Source organism: Etheostoma spectabile, chromosome 14, assembly GCF_008692095.1.
Source record: "Etheostoma spectabile isolate EspeVRDwgs_2016 chromosome 14, UIUC_Espe_1.0, whole genome shotgun sequence".
NCBI classification, from domain to species: Eukaryota; Metazoa; Chordata; class Actinopteri; order Perciformes; family Percidae; genus Etheostoma; species Etheostoma spectabile.
Genome location: NC_045746.1, coordinates 3,627,602 through 3,654,958, shown reverse-complemented (window position 1 = coordinate 3,654,958; position 27,357 = coordinate 3,627,602). Strand labels below are relative to the sequence as shown.

General features: G+C 41.0%; 1 protein-coding gene across 1 annotated transcript in view; it reads left to right on the top strand.

Annotated features, from left to right (window-relative positions):
* elp2 (elongator acetyltransferase complex subunit 2) overlaps positions 1 to 27,357 on the top strand; it is a 34,410-nt gene that overhangs the window by 4,879 nt on the left and 2,174 nt on the right. The window contains 14 exon segments of the mRNA XM_032534974.1: positions 2,442 to 2,588; positions 2,869 to 2,964; positions 4,378 to 4,478; positions 9,897 to 10,022; positions 11,134 to 11,283; positions 12,438 to 12,629; positions 12,873 to 12,942; positions 13,143 to 13,238; positions 14,751 to 14,808; positions 16,038 to 16,110; positions 16,811 to 17,007; positions 21,457 to 21,524; positions 21,527 to 21,571; positions 21,853 to 21,990. Coding sequence (XP_032390865.1) covers positions 2,442 to 2,588; positions 2,869 to 2,964; positions 4,378 to 4,478; positions 9,897 to 10,022; positions 11,134 to 11,283; positions 12,438 to 12,629; positions 12,873 to 12,942; positions 13,143 to 13,238; positions 14,751 to 14,808; positions 16,038 to 16,110; positions 16,811 to 17,007; positions 21,457 to 21,524; positions 21,527 to 21,571; positions 21,853 to 21,990 — 1,557 coding nt within the window.

Genomic DNA, 27,357 nt, shown 5'->3' with positions numbered 1-27,357 from the left:
GAGCATTTAAAAAAAAAAAAAAAAACTAGACACATCCTTTAAATCACTTCGGCCAGCTTCACCAACTTGTGTGCTATTCACAGTATTTTGATATCACATGGCAATGCATAGATCCAATTCAAGCTCTCTACTAATTGTGTTACCCTCTTCAAAGGCTCTTCAGAACTACAATGTTCTGACTGTGTAAAGGCTATTTCATCTCCTTAACTAGCCCTCTCCACCAGTGTCACCTTCCCACTCAAAGTCTATGACCTACTCCATGCTGCCAAGCTACAAGCCAGCAAAGAGACAGAGGGAAGTTTGTTTATATGAAATATCCCCATAGGAATGACAAAACCCTCTCTCCACTGTGATAGTAGTTACGTACATCATTCTGTTCTTTTATGACTTGGCAGATGGCAAATTGCAGCACTAGAGGTGCAGTTTATCATAGCTGTTAAACTCTTGCATTCAGAGCATGATGCCATTTTGTGTTTTTGTGTTTCTATCTTAAACCCTATTTTCCATCAATTTCAGTAGTTTTTGGCACTAGTATAAAATCAGCTGTTAATGGGTTGTCATGTTATAATTTCTACTTTTACTGAAGAAACAGTAGTGTACCTCTTTTGGGAGAGCAGGGGAGGGTGTTTTTAGTTTATCCTTCTTTTGCAAGATTTATGTTATATAAAAAAAGAGATCGGATAATAACAACAAAAAGACGGCTTTCATATGAGCCACAGGATGCTTTTTACATGCAGAGGATCAAACAGGTCTCTGCATCAGGGCTTTATTTCCCTCATCACCATCAAACAGGTAGCTAATGTCCATTTTGAAACGCATCTTATTAGTTTTTACTGATTGAACTTCTGTCTCTCATAAAGAGGACATCCTTTTTTACTATCCTGTACAGTCGTTCTTTTATTCTGCATCATAATAAAAAGCTGAACTTTAAATATGTAATATGATCAGTTCTGCATGGGCTTATCTTTCAGTCCACAAACTGATCTGAACTCACACTTCATCCTTTATTCTTTCCCAGGTAGCTGAACCTTAACCAAAACACAGAGTGTCATTTACATGTATCACTTTGGCTCTAACACCAAACCAGCTGGGTGTAAAACGAGCGCTTACTGGTGTCTCAGCGTGCGAGCCCACGCCATACACAGCTGTCTACTGCGCGTCACTGAGCAGTGACTTAAACCATTTACTGACAGTGATTACAGATTATAAGTTTTGATATTTACTGGCTCAGCAGGAAAAAGTTACATCTGAGTCTTGAGCTGCTGCTCCAGAATACTTCTGGTTAACGTGCTTGGTTATGTGACGCAGATAAATGCAGCCTTAGTGGCTCTATTGCATGTAATTCCTATGAACTTTTACGCTTATTCAGCTACAGCGCCAAGTTGTTCTTTAACATGCTTTAATTAAACAATGGTAATAATGCACGTTTTTATATATAACGTTGCAGTCTTTGAAACAGCTGTCTGGGGAAAAGGTCTTCAACAGGCCATGGGACTTGGCAACATGTTCTTACTTTGATTATAATAGGGAGTCAGACATCTAATCTCACACACATCAGGCTACAACATCATCTGATCTAATTCATGTTTATTTTTAGGCTTTTTGTTGTAATTAAGGATGGAGTGAAAACATTATGTTGCTCAAGCCACCTCAGATGCCACAGTTGGTGGCTGTTTATAGATTAACGAAAGAAAAACTCAACATGCATGATTCAAGATAAGTTGAAGTACAAGTTATAACTTTTTTTGGTAATTTATGTAATCATTGCTATCATCATCAATGTCATTACATCATGATCGACAAACAATTATGGCCTTCCTCCCCCGAGCATTCAAGAGGCCTTAGGCCGTAGCAACAGAGGCATTATAAATGTATTTATTTTGGCAGAGGCAAAACTGGGCCAGTGGCCATTGGACTAAACCTGAAACTCATAATGTGACAGATGGAAGCACTCAGAGAAGTGGCTTGTGCTTTGTTTAGCACCTGTCTGTGTATATTTGGCCCGCACCCCTGATGTCTTACTGGCCATGTCACAGTCAGCAGCATTCTTCTGTAATGCCTTGATGACAGTTGTTACAAATAATTGAAGACAACAAGAGCCTATTGGCATGCTAGGTGAGGCTGTAATGCTCATTACAAAACAGAAAACCAAACTTAGCATTCTTGGATCCAAGTTAGAAAATGTGCCTGTTTGGCTCAGTTCTAAATTATCCAACTTGGCTCAATTATTTATCGCTCTAAACATACTCAACTTTACTTAAGCTCAGGTGATAAATATGACTGTTCTTAAAGTATTGCTAAACACCACAACCGTAATAATAATATTTGATAATAACCCATCCTGCATAATAGCACCACAGGAGAGTAATTGATTCAAAGGCAGTGTTTTTATCAATTCACTGATAGGATATTTTCCTGTGTTCTGTCTCTGACTCGTTCAGGTGGGGAGTTGTTATTAGCCAGCTGTTCCCAGGACTGCCTCATCAGAGTGTGGAGGCTGTGTGCCAAGTCTGGGACAGACGCCCGCGTAGAGGACAATCTCACCATCATCAAAATGAAAGAGGACGTTTTTGAAGTGAAGGATGGAGGTGAGCGGGTCACGGAGGCTTGATTTATGAAAAGTGTCCTAATTAACCAAATAAATAGACATGCTTTTTGATGGTATAACGGCACATGGTGGTTACTGACCTCCATAAAGTGTGTTTATGTGTGTTTACCTTTATCTATATAACACATACTTAATTGATTTTTCATGAAATGTTTAGAATTACGCATAGTTAGCCATCATCATATCAGCCACCTTTCTCTATTATAAAACTGATATCTTGATAACTTTCTTCATGTGGCCTCTCCGTGTTCCTGCTACAGACGTGTCCTCAGTGTTTGCTGTGTCTCTTGAGACGGTCCTGGCAGGCCATGAGAACTGGGTCTATGGAGTCCACTGGCAGCCTCCTCTCTTCAAAGGTACCTTAATGAAAAACCAGGACCATTACTCACACAAGTTTCAGATAATTGGCAGTAGGGTCCTGCAAAATTGTGTTTAGTGTTTGTCCAAAAGTGAATTAAACTTTCTGAATCAACATAGTTACCTCCAGTAAATGGATTGGCTTGCACGCTAAGCAGAAAGACATTGTTTTTCTCCACTTTTGTCTTACAATGCTGTTGCTTACAAAAGGCACCAAAAGATTGTGACAATTTGAAAAAAGAAAAAATAAGCGGGTGTGAAAATGTATTGCCTTAATAAACTCTCAACGGAAAAGGCTAATGAATGTGCTAACTCTTCTCTTTAATCTTCGGTTGCCTTGAAAGCTTATTACATCAAGATAATTTCACACCTATCAGCTTTTGTGTACATCACACATCGTTATGTTTAGATACTTAAAATAAGTAAAGCTGTTTAATTATGAGGGCAAAGGTAGACTCGCAATTATTGTGCTCAATATTGAAATCACATTTTCTGTCTTAATTATGCACTATCCATTATGCATTAATATGCATCCTAATGCAAATTTATCTTTTTTGTCAGTCCTTTTTTTTAAACCTGAAAACACATGTAGGAAGCACTTCATTTGATGCATCAGAGCTATATCTTAAATGTAAAGTGCCAGTATCGTTTGCTGCCAAGTTAAATAAATTGTGCAAACAAAAGCATGGTTATGATTACTGTGCAACTTTAAACTCTGACTGTACTTGACATTCAGAACATTAATATAGCCGTAAACAACCATCTTCTATGTAAAGATTTAATGGATTAATGGCGGCCTTTGTGAGCCGTGCGCAGGCAATCCCAGACTGCTTTTTTTTCAGTATTTGGAGTACAGCCCCATAAAAATGAGTTATAGAAGATCACAAAACCACTGGCCTAATATTTGACTGTTGTCTGTTGACCATTAGTCTCACATTTCCAGACCTTCCTTCACAGTACTGCGGAGGAGGGTCTGGCTACTCCACACAGCGTTCCGGAATGGGAGAAAAACATGCTCAGGTTTATTGGCATTTCTTTAAACCAATCATAGGCAGCGCTAAGCGCTGGACGGAGAGCCACGTGCCTCTGTAAAATAGCCTCGGGAAGGAACTTATTTTGGTGAAACGTTTACGTTCAAAGGTTGTTTTAGTCATGCAACAGAAAACTCAGATAGTCTGGCTAGCTGTCTGGATTTATCCTGCAGAGATCTGAGGAGCAGTTAACCATAGTCCTGATAAATCCATCGGCGTTTTGAATGTCAGCACAAAAAAAGTGGAAGTTAACGGACATCCTATTGAAAAGAGGGGCATCTGGCGCAATTTGGAAAGTGGAATATCATGGATTTAGACTAGTTGACCATTAGTGACTGTGTATGCTGCTCCTGTATGGTTTCTCGATGTCTCCCCCTGCAGGTGGTGAGCTGCAACAGTTTCCTAGTCTGCTTTCTGCCTCCATGGACAAAACCATGATCCTCTGGGCTCCTGAGGAGGGATCTGGAGTATGGGTGGAGCAGGTGAGTGTTGACTAGAGTACAAGGAGGGTGTATGCAGATACACAGAGCATACACACATGGCGTCAATCACTCTCTGCAGGTAACACAGGGTTTGCACACAAACCCACACACCGATTTCCCTCTCCATTTCCGCAAGCATCCCTTTCAGTAGCTCTTGACATGATCCAGGAGCTTGAGCCCTCCCCTTGTATTCTCTCTCCTGCTGTCAGGGCTCATGCTGGTTTCCACTCTCCCTGACATTGAGGTGTCAGGAATAGAAGTGATAGGCAGTGATGAAGAGGCGCAGAGCCTTGCGCACCACTGTGAGTTTAGACAAGCCAAGGTTGTCCTCCCCCATCTTCCCTTCTATCACTCACTCACACTGAACCCCCTCTTTTACGACCCATTCCACAACACATCCGACGGGACGGAGAGACTTCTGGAAGACATGCCATAGCTTCTGCCTGCAACACATTTTTGCCTTTTTTTTAACTCCATGATCTGTCTTTAATTGTCACTCCCCACTTCTGCCTTCTGTCATTTTCTGTCCTCGGCCTCCTCTTTTCCTCCACCACTTGCCTTCCTTTCTGTCCTCCGTTCTCGCCTCCCTTTCACACATTATCTCTCTCCTGCTTTCCTTTCGCCCCCCTCCACCTCGTCTCTCTTAGCACCCAACAGCTGCTGTTGTGCCAGAAGAGGGCTAAATTTAACACAAGTGTGGATGGCGAAGAAAAAGCAGTTCTCTGGCCATCTGCCCCACATCGTTTTTTGTTTTTTATACAACTGGCCCATTCTCAGGTGGCCCAGGAGTACCTGACAGACACACATAGTCATGGGCATAGTTGCAGAAAAATCAGACACAAACATGCTCACACACACACTGTGTATCCCACAGTGTGTGCTCACAGTGAACACACTCTGGGTGATGAGAAAGATTACACACTTGATCAGTTACATTTTTGCGCCTTTGATCTCATCATGCACATCCACAGTGACAAGCAACAAAGACCACAGAAAGGAGCGACCATGAAAGTCTCGATTCTCCTCTCTAACAAAAGGAACGATGATTAGGGCCTGAAGCCTGTGCCGATTCTTGTCACATATTCTTCTCAGTGTTATTAGACAAAGGTGGTCAGTGAAATTGAAAAGCACCAGTGGCCGTTTTAAATCACGTCTGGTCTTGCCAATATCCCTCCACAGCACAGACCTTTCTTCTTGATGCCAAAAATGAAAGAAAACCAACCCCCTACCTGAAGTAACCTTTGTTGATGAATGTGAAAGTGCATTTCTCTCCTCTCTGTACGTTCCTTCTGACCTGTTTTTTTTTTTCTTCATACAAGAGAACCAAACCCTTTGAACTGACAGATTCCCTGCCTACAAAGGAAACTTAACCTCTGAAGCTCACACGCACAGATGCACAATGAAGAGTTAGTGAATTGAACTGTATTTACATTTTTCTTCCCTCTTTACAAGTTAGACAGAATCAAAGGCCTTTGGTTCTTTTTGAGCATTTTCCTTTTTGAGTGTTTTCACATTTTCTATGGGAAGTTGAAGTTTTTGGCAGAGCGGATTCCACAGCACTAACTGACCAGCCATGTATGTCTTAATTAGCCGATTTTTACAAAGAAGGGTTCCACTTTGTCACACTGATTATAGTAATTGGTGAGATTTAATGGAGAGCAGGGTTGGCAGTGGGGGGACCGGGACCCACCGCTTTGTAAAGCACATCTTACTAACAAGACACACTGGTAATTAACTTCTCAGACTGACCACAGCGGGCCACTACAGCGCCTGGAGGGATTGTCAGTTTGTGTGTTTAAGAGTTAACCTATTTTCAGACCTCGGCTTGTGTAGTCTCTTCAAGTTAGACTTGACCAAATGAAAGATCAAGGAAGCCAATAAAACCAAAATGAGTTCATATTTTTTTTAATAATGTGCTTGTTAAGATGGCTCTCTATTAATACTGTCTATTAAAGACTTTACAGTTAAATAGCTGCATTTTGCTGCCCTCTCTGGTTGGACGTTTCAAGCTTGTTTCACATTTGACCACACGCAGAAGTGGGCTCTGTGGAACCTGTACCCAGTCCACCTGTACTTGACTGCATGGAGAAGTACAGGTGGTGAAAAGTTTAACCAGTGGAGGTCAGCAAATATTTTTTAGGCACAGAAAATGATCACCTGACTCCGCAGTACCCCTACAGCGATCCCAGCATATTGTTTTGATTTTTGCCTTTTTTTTGTTCACTCTCACACCTCTCATCAGTGTTGTGGATTTTTATTTTGCTCAGCATCTGCTTTTCCTTGTTTCATATCGTTATAAATTGAATATTTTTGGGTTTTTGGACTGCTGGTTGGATAAAATGTGGAATTTGAACACAACACCTTTGGGTTTTCTAGATGAAACAATTGTCAATTGATTGAGACAAATCAAATAGATGAAGAGATAATTAAAGTAATTTGTAGTTACAGTCCACACTTTATGTTGTAGATCGCAACATCAAGAGAAATTGAAAGGAAGAAGACTCAATCTCACAGCGTTAGTATTTCAGCCTGAAAAGTTGATTTGAAATCCTGTACTCTACACTGTATGGGTTTCCCATATTGGTTAAGCTCATTCAGCACCCATCTTCCTCATTCACTCCTTTAAAGAATGATATATGCCTTCTCCTCTTTTCTGTCCTTGTTCTATTTCTCCCCCTAACCCCCACTTGCCAGCGATAAGGCACGCCGTGCATCCATATTGTTCCTCCACTCGTAAACAAGACAGATGATGGCTTTTTGCCTCTGTGAGTTTTTGCATGATTTACGGCAGGCTCTTGTGTGGAGAATTTTAAAATCAACCTGCTTAATGTTGCATCTCGTTCGCTCTAAATCTCAGCATCTATGTGTCTACCTGACGGTCTCTCTTTCTGTCTGTCTCTCTGGATGGCTGAAGGATTGTGCCATTCAAAGCAAAGGCATGCCTTTATCGTTGCCATTAGTTCAGCTGTGTTTCAGCCTGCAGACAAGCATTATGTTGAAGGTCATTGATGACCAACTCATGCTCCCTAAGAAGGCCAGATGATTGAGGACACCACTTTCATGCCACGTATAGGACATAGTGAAGATATGTTGGTGTGTAGCCTTTCAACATGTTTGTTTAACATGTAATGAGTGTGTGTACTGTACATTCTTATGCGTTGCTCCTGCAGTCTGCCTTAGGTCACTGCTGCAGCTAAACCTACTCTCTCTGTCTACCTGCTTCAAGGAAAGATAAGCTGTGCTGTACATCTTTCCATATTTTAATCAGTTGTGTGCATTTAGCACTTCTCATATTTCCCTCACAGCCAATGTTCATATCATTTAAGGCACAAACTAATTAAAGATGAAGAAGATATAATACATTTACATTGGCTCAGTGGTAGAGTGGTTGCCTGCCAATTGGAAGGTTGGTGGTTCGATCCCTGCCCCTGCAGTCATTGTCGAAGTGTCCTTGGGCAAGACACTGAACCCCGAGTTGCCCCCGGTGCTGCGCATCGGAGTGTGAATGTGTGTGAATGTTTATCTGATGAGCAGGTGGCACCTTGTACGGCAGCCCCGGCCACAGTGTATGAATGTGTGTGAATGGTGAATGTCTCCTGTAGATGTAAAAGCGCTTTGAGCAGTTGTTAAGACTGGAAAAGCGCTATATAAATACAGCACATTTACATTTACATACATAGCTCAGTGCTGCTGAGAGGGGAGGATAGTGCTCTCTTGGGTTGGTTCTGCTGCTATCGATCCTAATAGATCTCCCCTCTGGGCCCAGTTTGCCTCCAAGGCCTCAGAGCCCGATAAAGCTTTTAATTGTTGGAATTCCTCAGTGAGAAGTTGGCCTGGTCAACACAATACTCTCAAAGTATTGAAGAATAAACTCACAAGAGTAAATAGATAGGAAATGAAGATTTCTGAAATTAAACATTTTAACAAATAGCTGTGAATATAAATGTCTCTTCATGCAGGAGTATAGACTTTCTCTCTTGCACTGTCCTTTTATATTTCAGGCTTGAAGCATATTTTTCTTCTACAAGCCAGTTGCAGGTCAAAATATGGCCAGCACATGGTTAGAATAGCTCTCTGTTGCTTAAACAAGAATCTCTGTAGATTAATTTCTACATTGTTTCAAGTTATTTACATCCCATAATCCTGCATTGAATCCTATCGGTTATGCAAGCAACCGGATGATATATTAACATTGTCTTGTTTTCTCTATTTTGGTGTGCAATTTCTGTTCTCTATGGATATTAATGTCAATGAAAAGATGAATAAGAACAGATTCTATTTATTTAAAAAAACACATTTTTTAGAACTAATTAGATGCTTTTTATTTTGCATTATGGCTGAATATTGTTCAATTTAAGTTGTAATCCTCTGTCTTGCCTCTTACTCTTCTGTTTACTTTAAATGCACTTGTTTATTTTTTTATTTTTCTCAAAAAGCAAAAAAAAAAAACTATCTTCATGTGAGTTAGAATGACAGAGTTTAAACAAGTGAATTTTCATATGTCAGTGTAATTGGGGACTGCACATCAAAATGGGCTTTCTGCACCAGGTAGTGATTTGAATCCACAAAATTCAATACAGAATTGTCTCTGAGATTGGACAGGTGGTCAGAATCCTAGATGAGTTTTAATTTCTAGCAATGTTTGAGCTGAGGCAGTGGTTATGGCTGTTTTATGGCCCTATGGACTCTCATGTCCACGGACCCTTCACTGTCTATATGATCTGCCCTATGAGCGTGATGCAGGGGTCACAAGCACTCACCCAAATCTAATTTATGTAAATCCTTCTGGGTTCTCAAGCTTTGCCATTTTTGGTGATTATGTATTTAGTGTGATAGGCTGCGCTGCAATGCTTTCCTTTTGTATTAGACAAATGTATTCAGTTAGAAAAAACACAACACAGTTTATTCAGCTCTAATAACTCCCATTTTGCATAATTTCTCATTTGACTTGTCAGCTTAATTTGCTGGGTTTTTTTTGTTTGTTTTTGCTTCTATCACTATTATGTGAGTTGTTAGTTAATAAGTCTTGGATAGAGACGGAACAGATTTGAGAACTATTTATCTTACTCCTCTTCTTTTCTATAAATCTGAGCCTGTAGGTTTACACAGAACCCAGAGATTTGATGGAACCACTAGGCTAGATATGGCATGTCATATAGGAAGAAAGAAGAAATCAGAAATAGCAGGAATAACCTAATTTACCCGGTTGCTTTTTCTCCATATGTGGCAGTTCATGCACCTCCATGTTTTTACAGCTTGCTTTCATCTTTGTCCACAGCAAGTCAGTGACTCTGACCCAGAAACCAAATGTTCTTCACCCACCTGATGTCAGATACGAGATGTGTTGAAAAGCAAATTAGTTCATGCTTCTGATCAGTTACGATCGCCCCCACATCATGTTATTTTTTTTCTTCACAGGTGCGTGTAGGGGAGGTTGGTGGCAACACTCTGGGTTTCTACGGCTGCCAGATGAGTCCGGATGGCTCCATGATCGTGGCTCACGCTTTTCATGGAGCGCTACATCTCTGGTGCAAAGACAAAGAGGTGGGCCTCAGTTACTCTTAAACTTTGAAATCAATATAATGCCAGTAATTTTTATATTTGCACTAGTACTGTCAAACGATTAAAATATAGTTAATAATAGTTAATAATAGTTAACTCGCAATTAATCACAATTAATCACACATTTTTATCAATTCTAATTGTTCCTTAATTTCTTTTGTAATATAACACTGTAACAATGTAACACTGTCTATCAATAAAAGGGTGAAAAAAAATACTTTGACGAGGGGGCGGAGAATTTGCATCAGCTGTGTGCTTGTGTGGTATTTCAAACTGGACGTGCTGCGATAGTAGCTCAGTTCACAGTGACAAAACACACAGATCACTCTGGTCTTGTCAATGGAACTATTTGGCAACTTTTAAAAAGTAAACTTTCCATTCAGAATCTTATTGGCGTCCATTTTGACATCTCACGCTCGCCATCCATTCAAAACATAACGTTACTACTCTATGACCAGTTTTTCTAACGTTACTAGTTGTTGCAACAGCATGTGAATAAAAACTACAAAGTTTGCTAGGCCAAACAATAAAACGTAAAAAAATGTACGCCGTTAATATGGGTTTGCGTTAACACCGTTACCAACTCGTTTAACTGATAGCACTGATTTGCACACAAAATGTACAGCATTTCTCTGAAGCTGTTGAATTGTAAGTGTGTTTGAAATAAGATTTCATGTTGGAGCAGTGCCACACAGCCACACTGTGTGAGAGACAGTGATTAGTGTAATTAGTCACACCAAGTCTCGTGTCTGCCACTCACTTTGACTGGCTTCGCATGTGTCTTTGTTGGGTGTCCCTGAGAAACAGTGGGGGTCTGAAGTCACTAAGTCAGTTCAGCAATAACCGCATTTCAATTACGCCGGCTCGGAAGGTGAATTTAAATTACAGCACAAACCTGAAGGTGTTGATAACTAATTCAGATGTTTCAACGGAGAATGACTTCTCAGACAGCGACACCTAAATTGTAATCCCCCACTCTAATGTAGTTGCCAATCAAACTAGTCATTGAAGTGATGTGTATGTAGTGGGGAAATTTAAAAGGGAAATCAGAGGTTGAAAGTTGTAAACTGACCATTGCAATGCTGTACGGCAGGGACATTGGAGGCCTGGGGTTGTGATATCGGGGCACTTTAACGAGGTCCAGGACCTGAGCTGGGATCCCGAGGGGGAGTTCATCCTCAGCGTGGGCTCGGACCAGACCACCAGACTCTTCACTCCGTGGAGGAAACAAGATGCCAAACAGGTAAAGTAGGCTCAGAATCACTTGAAGAAGTCTCACAGAAGAATTGCAAAGCTGATTGTAGCTCAAAACTAGTGACATTAGTTTTAAATGTTTTATGTGCATAGTTAGGAATTGGATTAAATAACCAGATGGTAAGTATACTAATAATTATAAAAGTCAAACGAAAAAAACACTAAATTGAAAAAAAGTATACTAATAATTCATCACATTGACGCAAATACTGTATAAACCTAATATTCTCATAAAGCAGTCCTGTTCAGTGATGCAACATTACCCACTATGGCCTAATGCAACTGAAGATATTAAAGGGATAGTTACCCAGGTACAAACAGAATCGCAACATTTCACATAATCATATCATTCACTCCTATCAAGAATAATAGGAACATAGTGAATATAATGCACACATTTTAGACACTTGAATACAACACTGCTATTGGGGGTTTTGCAGTTAATGCAATGCGCTTGTAGTGTAGATGAAGAGCTACCACGCCACATTTCTTACTTTATGAGACAATACACACCAACATGTCGAAATAAGGATTTTGGCTTCTTTATTACTTCTTGTCTCTTGTAAGCAATAGTAACATTTTTGCTAGTCTCTTCTTGTAACACCAGCCAGTTGTATAATAAAGAGTTTCTTAGAAGTCATTTATTTTTGAGGGACAAATTAAAATCGGGATTGGTTGATTGCGTAAAGAGAACAGCAGAAAACTTTTTACCCACTTCTTAATTAACTTCTGGTTAATCCAGATGGAATTGTTATAAGTGGGGAACATGCCCGTTTGGCATCCAGTTAAGGTAATAACATAATAAAGTTTCCAGTCTTCATTTCATTATTAAAGATGCAAGTGTGGAATATTGCCAACTCACGCCGGGGCCGAAGGAATTTCCGTCATTGTAGTAGAGCCTTCCATCTTCTCTTGTAAGAACGCTCTGCATCTTAAGCTGTTCATTTGAACAGGAGAAACAATGTTGAATTTGGCTTGGGTTACAATTGGCTGCATATAGGGCCAAGCAACCTGGTTCAACATCAGAGAGCCATTAAAACGCTGGCACTTCCCCTGGCAACCACATGCAGCTGGTTGGGGTCCTCCTGACCAGATCTGCATCTTTACAATACTATATGTTCCCATGTCTTTTTCACCCTGCAGGCAACCTGGCATGAAATCTCACGGCCACAGATCCATGGATACGACATGCAGTGTCTGGCAATGGTTGGAAGGTTTCAGTTTGTGTCGGGAGCTGATGAGAAGGTCCTGCGGGTGTTTCAAGCACCTCGTAATTTTGTGGAGAACTTTGCTAACATCTCTGGAACCTCAAGAGAAAAGCTTTTGACATCTAGTGTGAGTCAGGTTATTTTGATTCATTGTAGTAGCTTAAATCCATGACCTTTGGAGGCACATGTTTGCCATCTGTCCAAATAGCATGTCTTACTAAGATTTTATTTGTAGTCTTACTTTAACTTTGTTTTCCAACCATAAAAAGTGCTGAGTGGACTGCCCACTCCTACATACAGTAGTTGTGTGTGTGTCTGTGTGACTGTGTGTCTGTGTGCATTGTCCATTCATTTATCTTCTCGTTTCCAGGACTCTGCCAGCCTTCCAGAAGGAGCCAGCACACCTGCCTTGGGTCTGTCCAACAAGGCTGTATTTCAAGGTAAAATACTTGCTCAGCTCCGCATGCGGGTGTTTCAAAGCTCAGGGTCGGGGACTGGTTTAATCTGATGATCAATTTTTATGAGTAGCAGGTTAACGTTCGTGGGCTTGTTTATTATTTTTTTATTTCTTTTCTGTAATGTAATATTCAAAATCGTCAAATATATTCCTTTATCATCATCATATCATTTATATTTACAGGTGACCTTGCCCAAAAAAACAATGAAGAAGAGCGGCAGTTCAGCAGTGTATCTGATCAATACCAGGAGTCTTACTTCCACCCACTCATCATGACTGGTACTGTAAACCATAAAAAACAAAATTTTAAAGTATTTTTTCCCAACATAATATGGTCCTTTCTAAGATTTAGTAGTCATCTCAGTAAATCCCCATTTATTTAAAGCTCTTTCATAAATAATTGTAGAACCAAAATGCATACCTGTCTCCTCCACAATTTATGCCTGATGTATATTTCCTCATTGCGATCCACTCAGAGGCCTGGGCACACATTTAGGAGTTCCAGTCTGCCTGTCACTAGATGTTTTAGATGTTAGACAATGATGTGCGGCCACACGGACAGTTTGTCATTACGGCTTTCCCCATGCTATACTCCCACAGTGCCTGAGGTCTGCTGGAGGCCAATGATATTACAGCAGGAGAGGGGATGAGAGCAAAGAGATGGCGGGTAATAGAAGACGAAGAAGAGGTGTCAGGAAGCAATGATCTAAGCAGATGCAAAAAAATAAATGCAGGAATAAGACAAAAAAAATTGCATATGAAATTAGAAAAAGATCTCAAATGTAAGATAAGATGGATGGGTTTGGGTTAATGTGTAGCAAGGACACCGTACACAGTGGAAGAAGAGTTAAGGAACAAAGGCAAAACAGAAAAACTAGTTGTAGAAAAGGGGCAGATGGGAAATGGATGAGAGTCAAAGAAAACGTAGTGTGGCGCTTTAAAACCCCTGGGCTAGAGGGTGTCAAGGGCTGTCATCAGCATGATTGAAGCCACTCCTTAATCTGCAATGCTAATTAGAAAGCAGGCTTATGTGATTGCAAAGTTTAAGTATCAATGACCCCGGGCTATGTAGGGAGCAACCAAGTACGGAGACTGTTGTTAACAATGCATTTTCACTCGTTTGACTGGCTTCCGCAGACAAGGAGAGGAATATATAATTAGGCAAAATGGGAAGCCGATGACCAACAAGGAAAACACCAGGAATGTAGCTTTCAATTACATGCAACACAAAGGCAGCACAGGCTTGTGCAGAGCCCGCAGTGTGAAGGAGAGCATCAGGAGAGAAACAAGGCTAGATCTGACCCCCTCTCAAAGCCACCAGCCGCTAAGAATCACAGTTAAAGTAGCATTTTTTTTAAACTTTTTTTTTTTTTAGGAAAGCTGAGAGCTGCATAGCTAAGGATTTTGTGCACGCTAAATGTTAAAAGAGGCTGAATGTGATATGAATGTGAAAGAACATTGTCTTGAGGCGAGCAATCATGCTCTTGTTCTACCATGTCATTTTAAGTCAATCCTTCTGTCTCTCTGGTACCTACTCTGTCTTTTGTTTCTCTTTAGCTAATACGCCTGTCACTTACACACATGCACACATTCAAGATCCTATCTGTCCCTTATTGGGTTAACAGAACAAGAATTTAAAAGTAGAAATTTATAACAGCCACTGGGGTGTAATCCTCATTTAGTAAATTGGAAACTGGTTGTATTTGAATTTTAAAACAGCTAAGTTTTCAGGGCTTTGCAAATGACAGTTATGTAAGGATTTTGTGTGTGTGTGTGTGTTTGTGTGTGTAGAGCCCCCCCCAGAGGATCATCTTCTCCAGAACACTCTGTGGCCTGAGGTCCAGAAACTGTGAGTACCTAAATGTTTCTCTGCTGACGGCGTATCCAAACCATCTCAACTTGTCTTGTCAAGTTTCAGTTACCTGCTGGTACAAACAATATCCAGAGTCCTGAGACATAATACAACAACAATCTGCACTACATATTTATTTTTTATGTACTTCCTTTGCATATAAAGACATCAGGGTTTCCATAGAACTCTTAATTAAGCAACATTTCCAGGTGGAATTGTTCTTGTTTCATTTTGCACAGAGTTTATTCTAACTGAAAATGATGGTACTTTCCGAAGCTCTTAGTGGTCTCCCACCTTGCATTTATCAGCCAATCAGAATCCAGCTTTTTGCCATCCCATGAGCCTCTCCTCCAGGGGGAATACATTGCCTCCATTTGTGGATAATGCTAAATCCATTTACCTGTCAATCCTCCATAAACATGACGTATGGTGTGGCCGTTTATTGGAGGTGTGGGCATTGTGTTGTGTTGAAAAGCATTTTTCTACCTCCATTTGGCTTCACCCCCTTGAATCATTTAGCGCATAATAGAAACATTAAAATGAGTAAATGGCCGAGTTATTTTTGTGGCGTAAATAATGTTCTCAGTGTCGTGGCCAAATTGCTGCAGCATTTGAAAGCTTTGTGTTTAGGGAGAAATTTCTCTTCATTGGTTTGCATGCTGTGATTTCTCTTTGTGGACTCGTTGACATTTTAAAACAAGCAGGTGAAAGCTAAAAGTCAGAAAGCTAAAAGTAGTTGGGCTGCGAGTGATTGGTCGTGTGATTAGCCGGGAGTGAGCATCATCAGTGTTCATCTCTGTCAGCAGGAGGATCAGTCATCGCAGATCAGTATTTTAACAATGCACATCAATTGACATCTTTTGTTTACACTCAAAATGTAAATGTGCCAGAGCTAGCGAAAAAGCTAATTTTCATCTGTAGTCCTTTGGCAGGTCAACACATCATCATATTACATTAATAAAAAAGAATGCAAGAGAGATTTCACACTCTGTCGGCTTTTTTACCTGTCAGCAAGCAGCGATGGCTCGAGCCTGGAAGCTTGTCAGGGAGATGCTTTGGAATAAGAGGATACTTAATGTACTGTCAAACTGGGAGTGCTTTCTTTGTTGTTGTCCTCCTCCCTTCACCTCTGTCTGTCTTTCAGGTCACGTCCGTCCAGCCACACGTTCAGTACAGCTTGAATCCTAATTAATATCGGTATGGTTGTCCTCCTCTGTCTCCTCCAGGTACGGCCACGGCTTTGAGATGTTCTGTCTTGCTTCAGACAGCGCCAGGACGGTGGTGGCATCTGCATGCAAGGTCAGTGTGAAAAGCAAAGGGCATAAGATCAGAAAGGAGAGAGCATCATGACACATTACTCTGCATGCTCACATTTACACACACACACACACACACACAAAAAACACAAACACACACTACACACACACACACACACACACACACACACACACACACACACACACACACACACACACACAAGCTAGTACCTAGCTAGTCTTGACCTTTATTCCAGACAAACACACAGCTGTTAGCCATCACAGATGTGTTTCTGTCTTCCTGTGGAATACAATCACTGCGCTTCACTTTTACTCTTTCTTTCTACCTTGCCCGCCTTGTGTCCCCCCCCCTCTTTCACCCTCCCCTATATTTTCTGTTTCTTCCAACTGCCCTTCTTTCTTTCTTTCCTCTGCACCTCTTTGCTATATTCCCTTCTCCCCTAAAAAATGATGTTCCCTTTTATTCCCTGCTACAACAATCCTCATCCCTATCCCACTTCTAAATCATTTTTTCTTCTTCCTACAAGCAAGCAAACTTTTTTTAGTGTTTTTTTAGCAGGTGTGTTATAAGAAGAAGAAACGGCAAAGAGGGAGTTAGAAGAGACAGAAGATGGTATATAAAGCAAAGTGAAAAGATAAAGAAAACAAATGGGTTGCAAGATGCTTCTTCGAGATAATGTATTTTTCCTGTGTAGATAAACTAATTCAAACCGTCTTTCCAGGCATCTAAAGCCGAGCATGCGGCAGTTCTGCTGTGGAGTACAGCCACATGGCGCCAGCTGCAGACGCTGCCGTGCCACACCCTCACCGTCACCCAGATGGCCTTCTCCCCTGATGCACAGCTCCTTTTGGCTGTTTCCCGGGATCGCACCTGGTCTTTATGGAGACGGAACCTACCCACACCTGAAAGTCCAGGTGAGTTGTCACTGATAAGGGGGTCCACTTTAAAGGATTGTCAAATTTTTTTGCAGCACAGCTCAGGTGGAGTTAACAGTTCGTCATGGCAATACATTTAGCCTGATTAAAAATGTGTTTGATTTAATTTCAAGACAGATTTGTTCCAATTCAAATTCTAAGTAAAGCTGGCCTGATTAGAGGGACTCCCCTAATTAATACTGGGAAGAGCCAATCAAGTGATGCGTTAACTGTAGTCAGTCCCAATAGGAGCTAATAAAAGAAGATTATTAATTAAATGAAACCATATTTTCTTCTGTATATTTCACATTTTCACATTTGGATAGTAGGTGCAGCAAAGCTTTGAAATGGGCTACGAGGGCTTTCCAATGGACACTAACTACGCAGAACACAACAGATGGCTTCCTGTATACTTATTCAACCTCATTTATTGCCGGAGGGCTTGTCAGTTTAGCAACGTTGCAACAGATTGTGATAGCTCATCAAATCTGTGCTTGCATGCATATCATGTCAGGATCAAGATGACAAAGGAAACTATCAACGCTGTAAATACATTTCTAGAGCTGTGCAACACTTGTTTGAAGAAGAACAAACATATTAGCAGTAGTGTAGTGGCTTGTTTTTGCCCTTTGGTTTGATTTCAGGCACCTGGGAAAATGACACAGTTTTGTTATTTTGACATATTGCAAACACCAATCTAAAAGCTTCCTTTGTATCACTCATTTTGTCTGTTATGCTTGACCTTTTACCTGTTTCACATTTAACTCATTGGTGGTGACATTAATGGTTAGAGGAACAGATTTGTTTCAGGAAGGTCACCACTGTCAGAATCCACATGGTCTGAGAAATTTAGTGTATCCTCTTGAGAGCCAAACCCTAAATACTCCCGGGGAACTTGACTTCTCATATTATAGCCTACTCTTTGCATTTGATTTGAACATGTAATAGGATTTTAAACCACTTTTGTTCTTTCATCTGTGGTGGTAAGAAAAAAGAACCTCATTCTCATTGCCTGCACATGTCCGTGTAATAACCCTTATTTTATAATTTCTCTGATGGACTTTCTCTACCAGCATTACAATTTCTGTCTGGCTTCAGTCCATGTTCCTATACTTTTAACCATATTTGTCAATCCATTTTTACACATTGTCATTATTTCTAATTGTTTGATGTGTATTTACCATGTTTTACAATAATAAAATGTCGCTTTTTGACAAATGAAAACCACCTATTGCAGAATAATAGAGTAATATTAAGAGTAAAATGGAACAATTTAAATAAACAAAACATGAACAATAGAGTAGATGTTGTGTAAGTCCTTGTCTCTGATTGGCTATTCCTGCTCTGAACATACATTGTATTAATCATGTAATCACTTAAGAGCTGCTCTTAAAGGGTTCTGTTACACTTTGCTGTAAGTAGGAGCAAGTAAGTTATTTGACTCTTTTGAGCAATCTTAAGTGTAATTCTTAGAGGTTTGATCAATATGGGCCAAGATCAGGTAATGGCCAGATGTGAGCTCTGTTCATCCCCACTTTACATTCACCTCCTGCAGCCCCCCCCGTTTATATAAGAGAATCTCCACACCTCAACTCAGACAAATAACCCGATCCTGCACTCAAGGTGAGCAGAACACGACATTTAAGCCCACAGGAGTACCTTCCACCTGCACCTGGTAACACATTTTACGGCTCTTTTGGCAGCTCAGGATGGTCCTAATGGGCACTGGCACAGGCTAAGCAATACTGTGCTTTCTTGTTTGCCTGTATTGTGGACTGCACCGAGGCAGGGGTAGTGTTTGTGAGAGAGGGATGGAAGGTTTGGAGGGGAGGGGTTCCGTCTGTTTTGGTTGGCTGCTGAATCACTCACTGTGATTGTGAAGAACACGCACACACGCACACAGTCTGGTAGGCCAGATCAGGGAAGGTTAAACGAAGTCAGAGCTGATCAAACAAACTGACTCCCTACGTTCATAGCTTCTCTGTTCTTCTTTTCCTCTTCCCTATTTAGTCTAACCATGTCATCCTCCCTTCCTCTTCCTCTTCCTCCACCCTCTTCTCCCTCGCGGGTCCAGCGCCCAGACATCTTTATTAAGGAGACACTGATGTCTCCCTCTCTTTCCTTTTCTGCTTTTTTGGGCAGCTGAATATCTAATCAGTGCTGCTCTCTTATTAACTTGATGTATTTTGCTTAATTGTGTCTTAAACCAAATGCGCCTCGTCTTTCTTCTACTGTTTCTGTCTCTGTGAGGTCTGACTGAACAGCCCATTGTGCTCCTCACTGTCCTCAGATAAGAGTGTTAATGGAAGGAGGTGCAACACCTGTGCCAACACCCACAGATATGTGTGCATTTCAGAGAGAGAGTGTTGTGAGCACATAGACACAATGACATGGTGGAATACTCAGACTTTAGTTGTAACGCTATGGGTTTGCGCGTGCGTGCGTGTGCCAGTGGAGAGCAGCACTGCTGCATACACACAGACAGGCGGCTGCCACCAGCATACTAACAAGCTCTTTGGGGAAAACCAATCTGGGGTCTGAAATGACTTAGGCTGGGGAAATAAACAGCAGCAGGTCATAAACCAAAACTGACTGAAACTGAGGGCTGGAATGAGGTTCTCCATCTTGTTTATTTGTCCCTCTGGAGAGCTTTTGTTGGAACAGAGCAGTGAGGTAGGGATCTAGACATGCTGATGTCATGCTACAATAATCATGACACAAAGTTTTGACTACCAACTCGTCTATCACCATAAAGAAAGTGTCAGAGAAGTGTGACAAAATACAGTGCCTTGCGAAAGTATTCGGCCCCCTTGAACTTTTCAACCTTTTGACACATTTCAGGCTTCAAACATAAAGATATAAAAATTTTATTTTTTGTGAAGAATCACCACCAAGTGGGACACAATTGTGAAGTGGAACAAAATCTATTGGATATTTTAAACTTTTTAGCAAATAAAAAACTGAAAAGTGGTGCGTGCAAAATTATTCGGCCCCTTTACTTTCGGTGCAGCAAACTCACTCCAGAAGTTCAGCAAGGATCTCTGAATGATCCAATGTTGACCTAAATGACTGATGGTGATAAATAGAATCCACCTGTGTGTGATCAAGTCTCTGTATAAATGCACCTGCTCTGTGATAGTCTCAGGGTTCTGTTGAAAGCGCAGAGAGCATCATGAAGACCAAGGAACACACCAGGCAGCCGTAATACTGTTGTGGAGAAGTTAAAGCCGGATTGGATACAAAAAGATTTCCCAAGCTTAAAAACATCCCAGGAGCACTTGTGGCGATCATTTGAAATGGAAAGGATATCAGACCACTGAAAATCTACCAAGACCTGGCCGTCCCTGAAAACTTTCAGCTCAGACAAGGAGAGAAGACTGATCAGAGATGCAGCCAAGAGCCCATGATCCCTCTGGATGAACTCAGAGAACTACAGCTAGGTGGGAGAGTCTGTCCTAGGACAACAATCAGTCGTACACTGCACATCTGGCCTTCATGGAAGAGTGGCAGAAGAAAGCCATTTCTCAAAGATATCCATAAAAAGTCTCATCAAAGTTTGCCACAAGCCACCTGGGAGACACACCAACATGTGGAAAAGGTGCTTTGGTCAGATGAAACCAAAATCGAACTTTTTGGCCACAATGCAAAACGATATGTTTGGCGTAAAGCAACACAGCTCACACCCTCACACACCATCCCCACTGTCAAACATGGTGGTGGCAGCATCATGGTTTGGGCCTGCTTTTTCTCAGCAGGCAGGGAAGATGGTTAAATTGAGGGGAAGTGGATGCAGCCAAATACAGGACCATTCTGGATGAAACCTGTTGGAGTCTGCAAAAGACCTGAAACTGGACGGAGATTTATCTTCCAACAAGGCATGCCCACATACAGCAAAATCTACAAAGGAATGGTTCCCAAATAAACGTATCCAGGTGTTAGAATGGCCAAGTCAAAGTCCAGACCTGAATCCACGAGAATCTGTGGAAAGAAACTGAAAACTGCTGTTCACAAACGCTCTCCATCCAACCTCACTGAGCTCGAGCTGTTTTGAAGGAAGAATGGGCAAGAATTTCAGTCAGTCTCTCAATGTTGCAACTGATAGAGACATACCCCAAGCGTCTTGCAGCTGTAATCGCAGCAAAAGGTTCTCTACAAAGTATTAACGCAAGGGGCCCAATCATTTTGCACGCACCACTTTCAGTTTTTTATTTGCTAAAAAGGTTAAAATCCCATAATTCGTTCCACTTCCCAATTGTGTCCCACTTGTTGGTATTCTTCACAAAAATAAATTTTTATATCTTTATGTTTGAAGCCTGAAATGTTCAAAAGGTTGAAAAGTTTCAAGGGGGCCGAATACTTTTGCAAGAACTGTATATGCGTTGGCTTGATAATTATTTGGAGTTGAGTTCATTCCTTATAATCTCTGCAATTGTTTCTGTTTGTATCTATGCAGCCCCATTCTCGCTGTATCACACACAGGGAAGAACACAGCCATACACAGCCGCATCATTTGGTCATGTGACTGAGCCCAGACAGCAAATACTTTGTGACATCCAGTCGGGACAAAGGTAAGTCTTTTCTCTAAACTGATTGTTCCACTTTGAGGTTGTAATGTAATGAACATTTGTAGTAAGCAGCTATTACATTTGTGATTGCTCATATAGTGTGGTGTGTGTGTGTGTGTGTGTGTGTGTGTGTGTGTGTGTGTGTGTGTGGTGTGTGTGTGTGTGTGTGTGTTTGTGTGTGTGTGTGTGTGTGTGTGTGTGTGTGTTTGTTGTGGTGTGTGTGTGTGTGTGTGTGTGTGTGTGTGTGTGTGTGTGTGTGTGTGTGTGTGTTGTGTTGTTTGCAGGTGATAATTTGGGACCGTGCAGATTAGAGGAATCTGGAGACACTATAATTCCTCCTGAAAGTAAACCATGTTCTTCCATCTTGGATGTGGGGAGATTCTGTACTGCTGTGGCTTTCTGCCCCGTACTCTGCTCTATAACAGGTTTACACACACACACACACACCACACACGGCTCAGCACAATCTGTGCTCAAGTGTTAGCTGGGAACTATGGAATGATGAGGCTACAAATCAATATCTGAATATGTCATTGTGAAGACAGGGCAGAAGTCTGACTTCAACATATTTTGATTTTTAGATACTAAGATACAACAATGTACCAATAACGCTTCAGGTCGGGGCATAGTGGGCTGCCTAATAAATACAACTTATTAGTCAAAGGATAAAGTATTCAGAAATTCTTTATTAAAGCATTCCTGTGAAAATTAATCAAAAATATGTAGTGGAGTCAAATTATTAAAATTTGTATTTGTGTGTGTGTGTGTGTGTGTGTGTGTGTGTGTGTGTGTGTGTGTGTGTGTGTGTGTGGTGTTTGTTTGTGTGTGTGTGTGTGTGTGTGTTTTGTGTGTGGGTGTGTGTGTGTGTGTGTGTGGTGGTGTGTGTGTGTGTGTGTGTGTGTGTGTGTGTGTGTTTTGGTGCTTCCCACAGCTACCTGCTTGCAGTGGGGCTGGAGTGTGTCAGGATATTGCTGTACGGTGGAGTCCTGGCCAGGAGCCTGCGAGAGACATGACTGGGCAGCTGTGGAGAAACAGACATTCGTATCTTTACACATATTTGCTGTGTCTTTTAATCAGGCTCCTGGGCTGCTCACAACCACTTTAGTTGCTCAAAAGTTAGGGTGACCGAATATGGTACTGTCTGCATGTTTTTGTCTGGTAGGAGAAATGGTTCAGTAGTGGAGCATTGTTTTGTCTAGTTTTTTTTTCAAATGCTTGCTCTGTAATCCGATTATCTTGTTGTTTCCCTTTATCACACACATACTTTCGCAGACAAAGCCATGCTTTGAGGTCAAGAGGCTTGCTGGAGGCCCAGGACTGGCCGAGTAGGTCAAGAAAACCACAAGAAGTATGGCACGAACTACGGAGAGAGTGAAGTCGAGGAGCAAAGCTCCTGGGTCCAGCTTGCCAGCGCCAGCGCCGACCATTCTGTCAAATCTTCAACATCAACAAACGGGCTCTTAGCACCACCAACAGTGACACTATTGTGTCTCTCACACGCAAGAGACACTTGGACTGAGGGCCACAGGCCTGACTGTGGGCGCAAAGGCCACAGCTGCTAGTTGGCAAGCCATTCACTCCCTGTGACAGCCAGTTATCATGTGTCAGTCGCAGGACAAACCCACAGCACACATGCCCCCAGAGCGTCTGCACACAACTTAAAAGATTTGATTGGTGGAAGCAAGATGGTAAACAACCATGACCTTAGGGTGGTTTTTTGTTTAGACACTTGACAGTATTTTAGATGCAGAGAAGATGACGCTGCTGGATTCATTTGCATATTTAGACCGTTTTATCCAAGTAACATTTAGACATAAAGGGGTGCTTTTCAGTAACAAATCAAGGAAGTTTATTGCACAAGTTGGTATGATTGATTTTTTTGTTGGACAAATATTAAATGTTTTTATATCCCAAATTTCTTTTGTCGTTTTGGTTTCTCACTGAAGTTCTAGTAACTGTAACTGTACCTTGTGTGTGTTATTTTGGGAACCACATCAATCAAATTTACAGTAATTATATGATACAAGGTATGGTCCTTTACAAGTCAGAAACCTAAACATTACAGTAGATTAGGATCAATCAATGCAGGACTGTCCAGTTATTGAACCCAGCAGCTTTAGATTAAGTGAACCTGCTTTTGGAAACTGAGCAGAGTTCTCAAGGACAGAGGAGGACCACGTCTTGGATTACTGTGGGCTCAGCTGAGTGTGCCGTCATTATATGCAGCGATAAATTTATCTGCAGGAGATTGTACACTGGCCATAATTACTCTAATCACGTATCTTGGTGTGTATGGAGGCATCAGTCAACCCGCTCCTCCAGGAAATGGCTGTTTTTCAAACAGTGAAATTAGGTTTTGGGACAATATGGCCGTTATCAAGGGATTTTCCACATCACATATTACATAATGTAATTATTGTCATTATCAGTGATGTTTCAATTTAAACATGATTGATCATCTTGCTGTTTTTTTTATCAACAACTTTTGTGAGAGGGGCTCTTTGGCTAGCATACTAATACATAGGGCATTTGCTTCTTCCTGAAATGTCCTCTCAAATGTGCCCTGACCACTTACTTGATGAGGTTATATACTATAATGTGGTATTGAAGAGAGTAACAGCTGTCTGAAAATCTCGAATGCCGCAGATGAATGGGGAAATGGTCACCAGTGGTCCTTTTTCTAGCAATCGGGACTTTCAGCATTTGTGAGCTAGACAAAGACTTAGAATGTGTGTCAGTAAATATTTTTTCAACAGAAAAATTGGTTGTTAGTGGGCTGTTTGATTGTCAGTATATATGTCTGCCCTGTTTGCTTTACTGTAGTTTGCAAATGAGTCAGTGTAAGTTATTACTGTGTGTGGGGCTATTTAATGTATTTCCCTGTCTATATGCTTCTAGGTATAGTAAGACTTTTTTTTCTGTGGTAAGATTTCAACTATTGTGCAACTTACGGTTAGCTGTCTTCACAGGTGTGGATTGCAGATCAGGATTAAAGAAACCCTCAGCTCTACAATACAATTCTTCCCAAAATGTCTGTACAAAATGTGAGGGCAATCCATCTAGTATTGTGGAATATATTTCGACTGGACCAAAGAGGTTGATGGACCCACAGTCCTCATGCTATTCCTAGAGCCATGCCAACCAGCATGGCTTCACAATATATATTAATTAATTCTACATAAAGTAAGTTTACTGTGTACAATTAAGGTTGAGCCAGAGCCCTTCAGTAAATAATAAAAGTAATAACGTTATCGTCAAACACTGTCTTTGACCGCTCCTATGAAATTAATGTGTTGTGTGTGTGTGTGTGTTTGTCCTCCATCTCAAGCCTCAGATCAATGAGACTTAATATCGCATCTGTGCATGAGTTGGATAAACTGGAGAAGTACTGCTCATGTACTTGCTTTTTTTTGTCTCCAACCAAGCCTTAATTTCTCCAATGGATCCATCACATGTGAAGGCGGATACATAGACGTTTCCCTTCCACTGACACCCAGGTCCAACTTAATCAACCCGCCTCCATTGCACAGCATGAGCCACTGAGACAAGAAGAAGGTCATGCGCATTTATACACACTGGTGTGTCTTTCCTGCAGAGCAATTCAGCAAATCTGTGGTTATCTTGAATCAGTAAGCAGTAGCCGAGGCATACTGGATTCACACTCTAAATTCACTTGGTTCCCACTGAGAGGTATGACCAATTACAGCACATCACAAGTTATCAGTTGTCCTGCAAAGTCATATACACTGTAGAATATCTGCTACCAGTGTTGTAGTTACTCGAGATCGGTCTGGTCTCGAAATGGACCAGCTTTTTACTCGGCCTTGTCCCAATCTCTACAAGAGTACTCTGTTTTTATTTCAAGACTGGTCAAGATACCAACTGCAGGGATATCACTAAATTGCCTGTGCATCATCTGATTCAATAATTACTACAATAACTTATTTTAAATTATTATTAATTTTATGGCTTCACCACTATTTGTTTTCTGTGAGCATTTTTTTTCGGAATGTGAATCTTTCAGATCAATATGAGGAGTGCTTATGGTTACTTGTTCCCCATTTTATTGTGTTTTTATCAGTGTGGGACTCGCACTGGTCTGGTCTTGTTCTCAACTGGTCTTGGTTTAGGTTGTTTTGATTACACACGATCTGCCAATTAAAGGATTAATATATTCTGATACGTGCCCATCTTTTTAGATTTCTGCTGGTCACAAAATGTATATTTCACAGTACACAAAGTTTTTTTATGATGACTATGTCATCCTAGAAAGTAGTTCTGTGATATTTTAAAGTCATTTTTCAAAGCTGTGAGCACCACGGACAGAATTCCATTAATCCTCATATTATTATAGTGAAAAGCAGAGAAAACAGCGACTGACTTCAAAAACTAGGCAGTTGACTTGCTAACAACTCTCCATTCTAAAGGGTTTGTAAGTTGTATTGATGTCTTTATTATAGTTCATAAATTTCCCGGCTTTATAGAAATGTTTAAAGCCAATACAATAAGAACAACGTACAGTTCAGGGTGTTGTCCTCCAGCAGGACGTTGTTGTCTTAGCTCTTTGATTTGTAGGAAGACCTTCTAATGGAACACTTCAAGTAAATTCCAACATAGTACAGTGTCTGTTACGTACAGCCAGATGACAGTAGAGGATTTAGTCGGCCAGCTGCTTCACTGCTTCTCCATGAGGAACCCAGTTTGAAACCACGTCAGCATCCACATACTAAATATTTTAAAGTGAGAATAAGAAAAACTCGGGACATGTGCATTCGCACAGATATTAATGATACACAATGCGGATGCAAACACAGATGACACTTTCAGTAACCCACTCAGACACACACTCCCCTCCATCCGTTTGCCACTGGGTTCGTCCTTACAGTTGAATTATTTATCGACCTCTCACATACAAGCTTTTTCGTTACATTAATTTTGTTTCTTCAGTTGTGAGGGCAATAGGCAGCCTTCCTGCTGTGTGTGCCCATTGGTGTGCTAATTAAGATCCTTGTGTTGACTGGCCAGTAATCACATGGGTGCACTTGCCCCATTTTTAGTTTTTCTGCCTTTGAAGTGAGAGATCAAGATTTGATTGTCAGCAGCATCAACATTTGGACACTAAAAAAGGCAAGCACGCTACACACTTAAAAGTATTATTTGTGTGTCCAAAAGTAAACGTGGAGGTGTTTCTTTTCTTAAATATCTTCGAGCAGCAGCTTGACATCATACTAACAACTAACACACATTCTAACCAACAGTAAAATTATTTTGTTCTTTTTTCCCGTCTGTCAGTAGTTGTACTCTTCAGAACAAACATTTTAAAATGTCACTGAGGAAACCCTGGTGTAAAACACAAAAAATAGTAAGGCTTAACTCCATTAGGCTGCCTTGGTTAGGATCCTGCCATTGACATGCTGGCTCACTGTCACACACTGCTATAACGTATTGGGAAACTTGAAAAGAACAGAGTCATTGTAACTGTTTAGTAACACTTAATAATTAATTTTCCTACTGTGGTAAGTCTGCTTACAAAGGCCTTTGCCAACACGTTTGGAAAAGGGCAGGCCCTTTCTAAATACCTGGCCAGGTGATTGATGGATGAACCCATCTTCCTATCACTCGCTTGTTGTTTTGAACAACACATGCAGCGGCACACCACAGCTAGACCATGCCCCATAACCAGCCAGTAGCTGCCTCACGGACGCTCGATTGGTTTGGTGCTTTCAAAACAAAAAAATGCAATACTTTAACCGAAGATGGTTTTGTGTGACATTATTCCGCATTCTCTT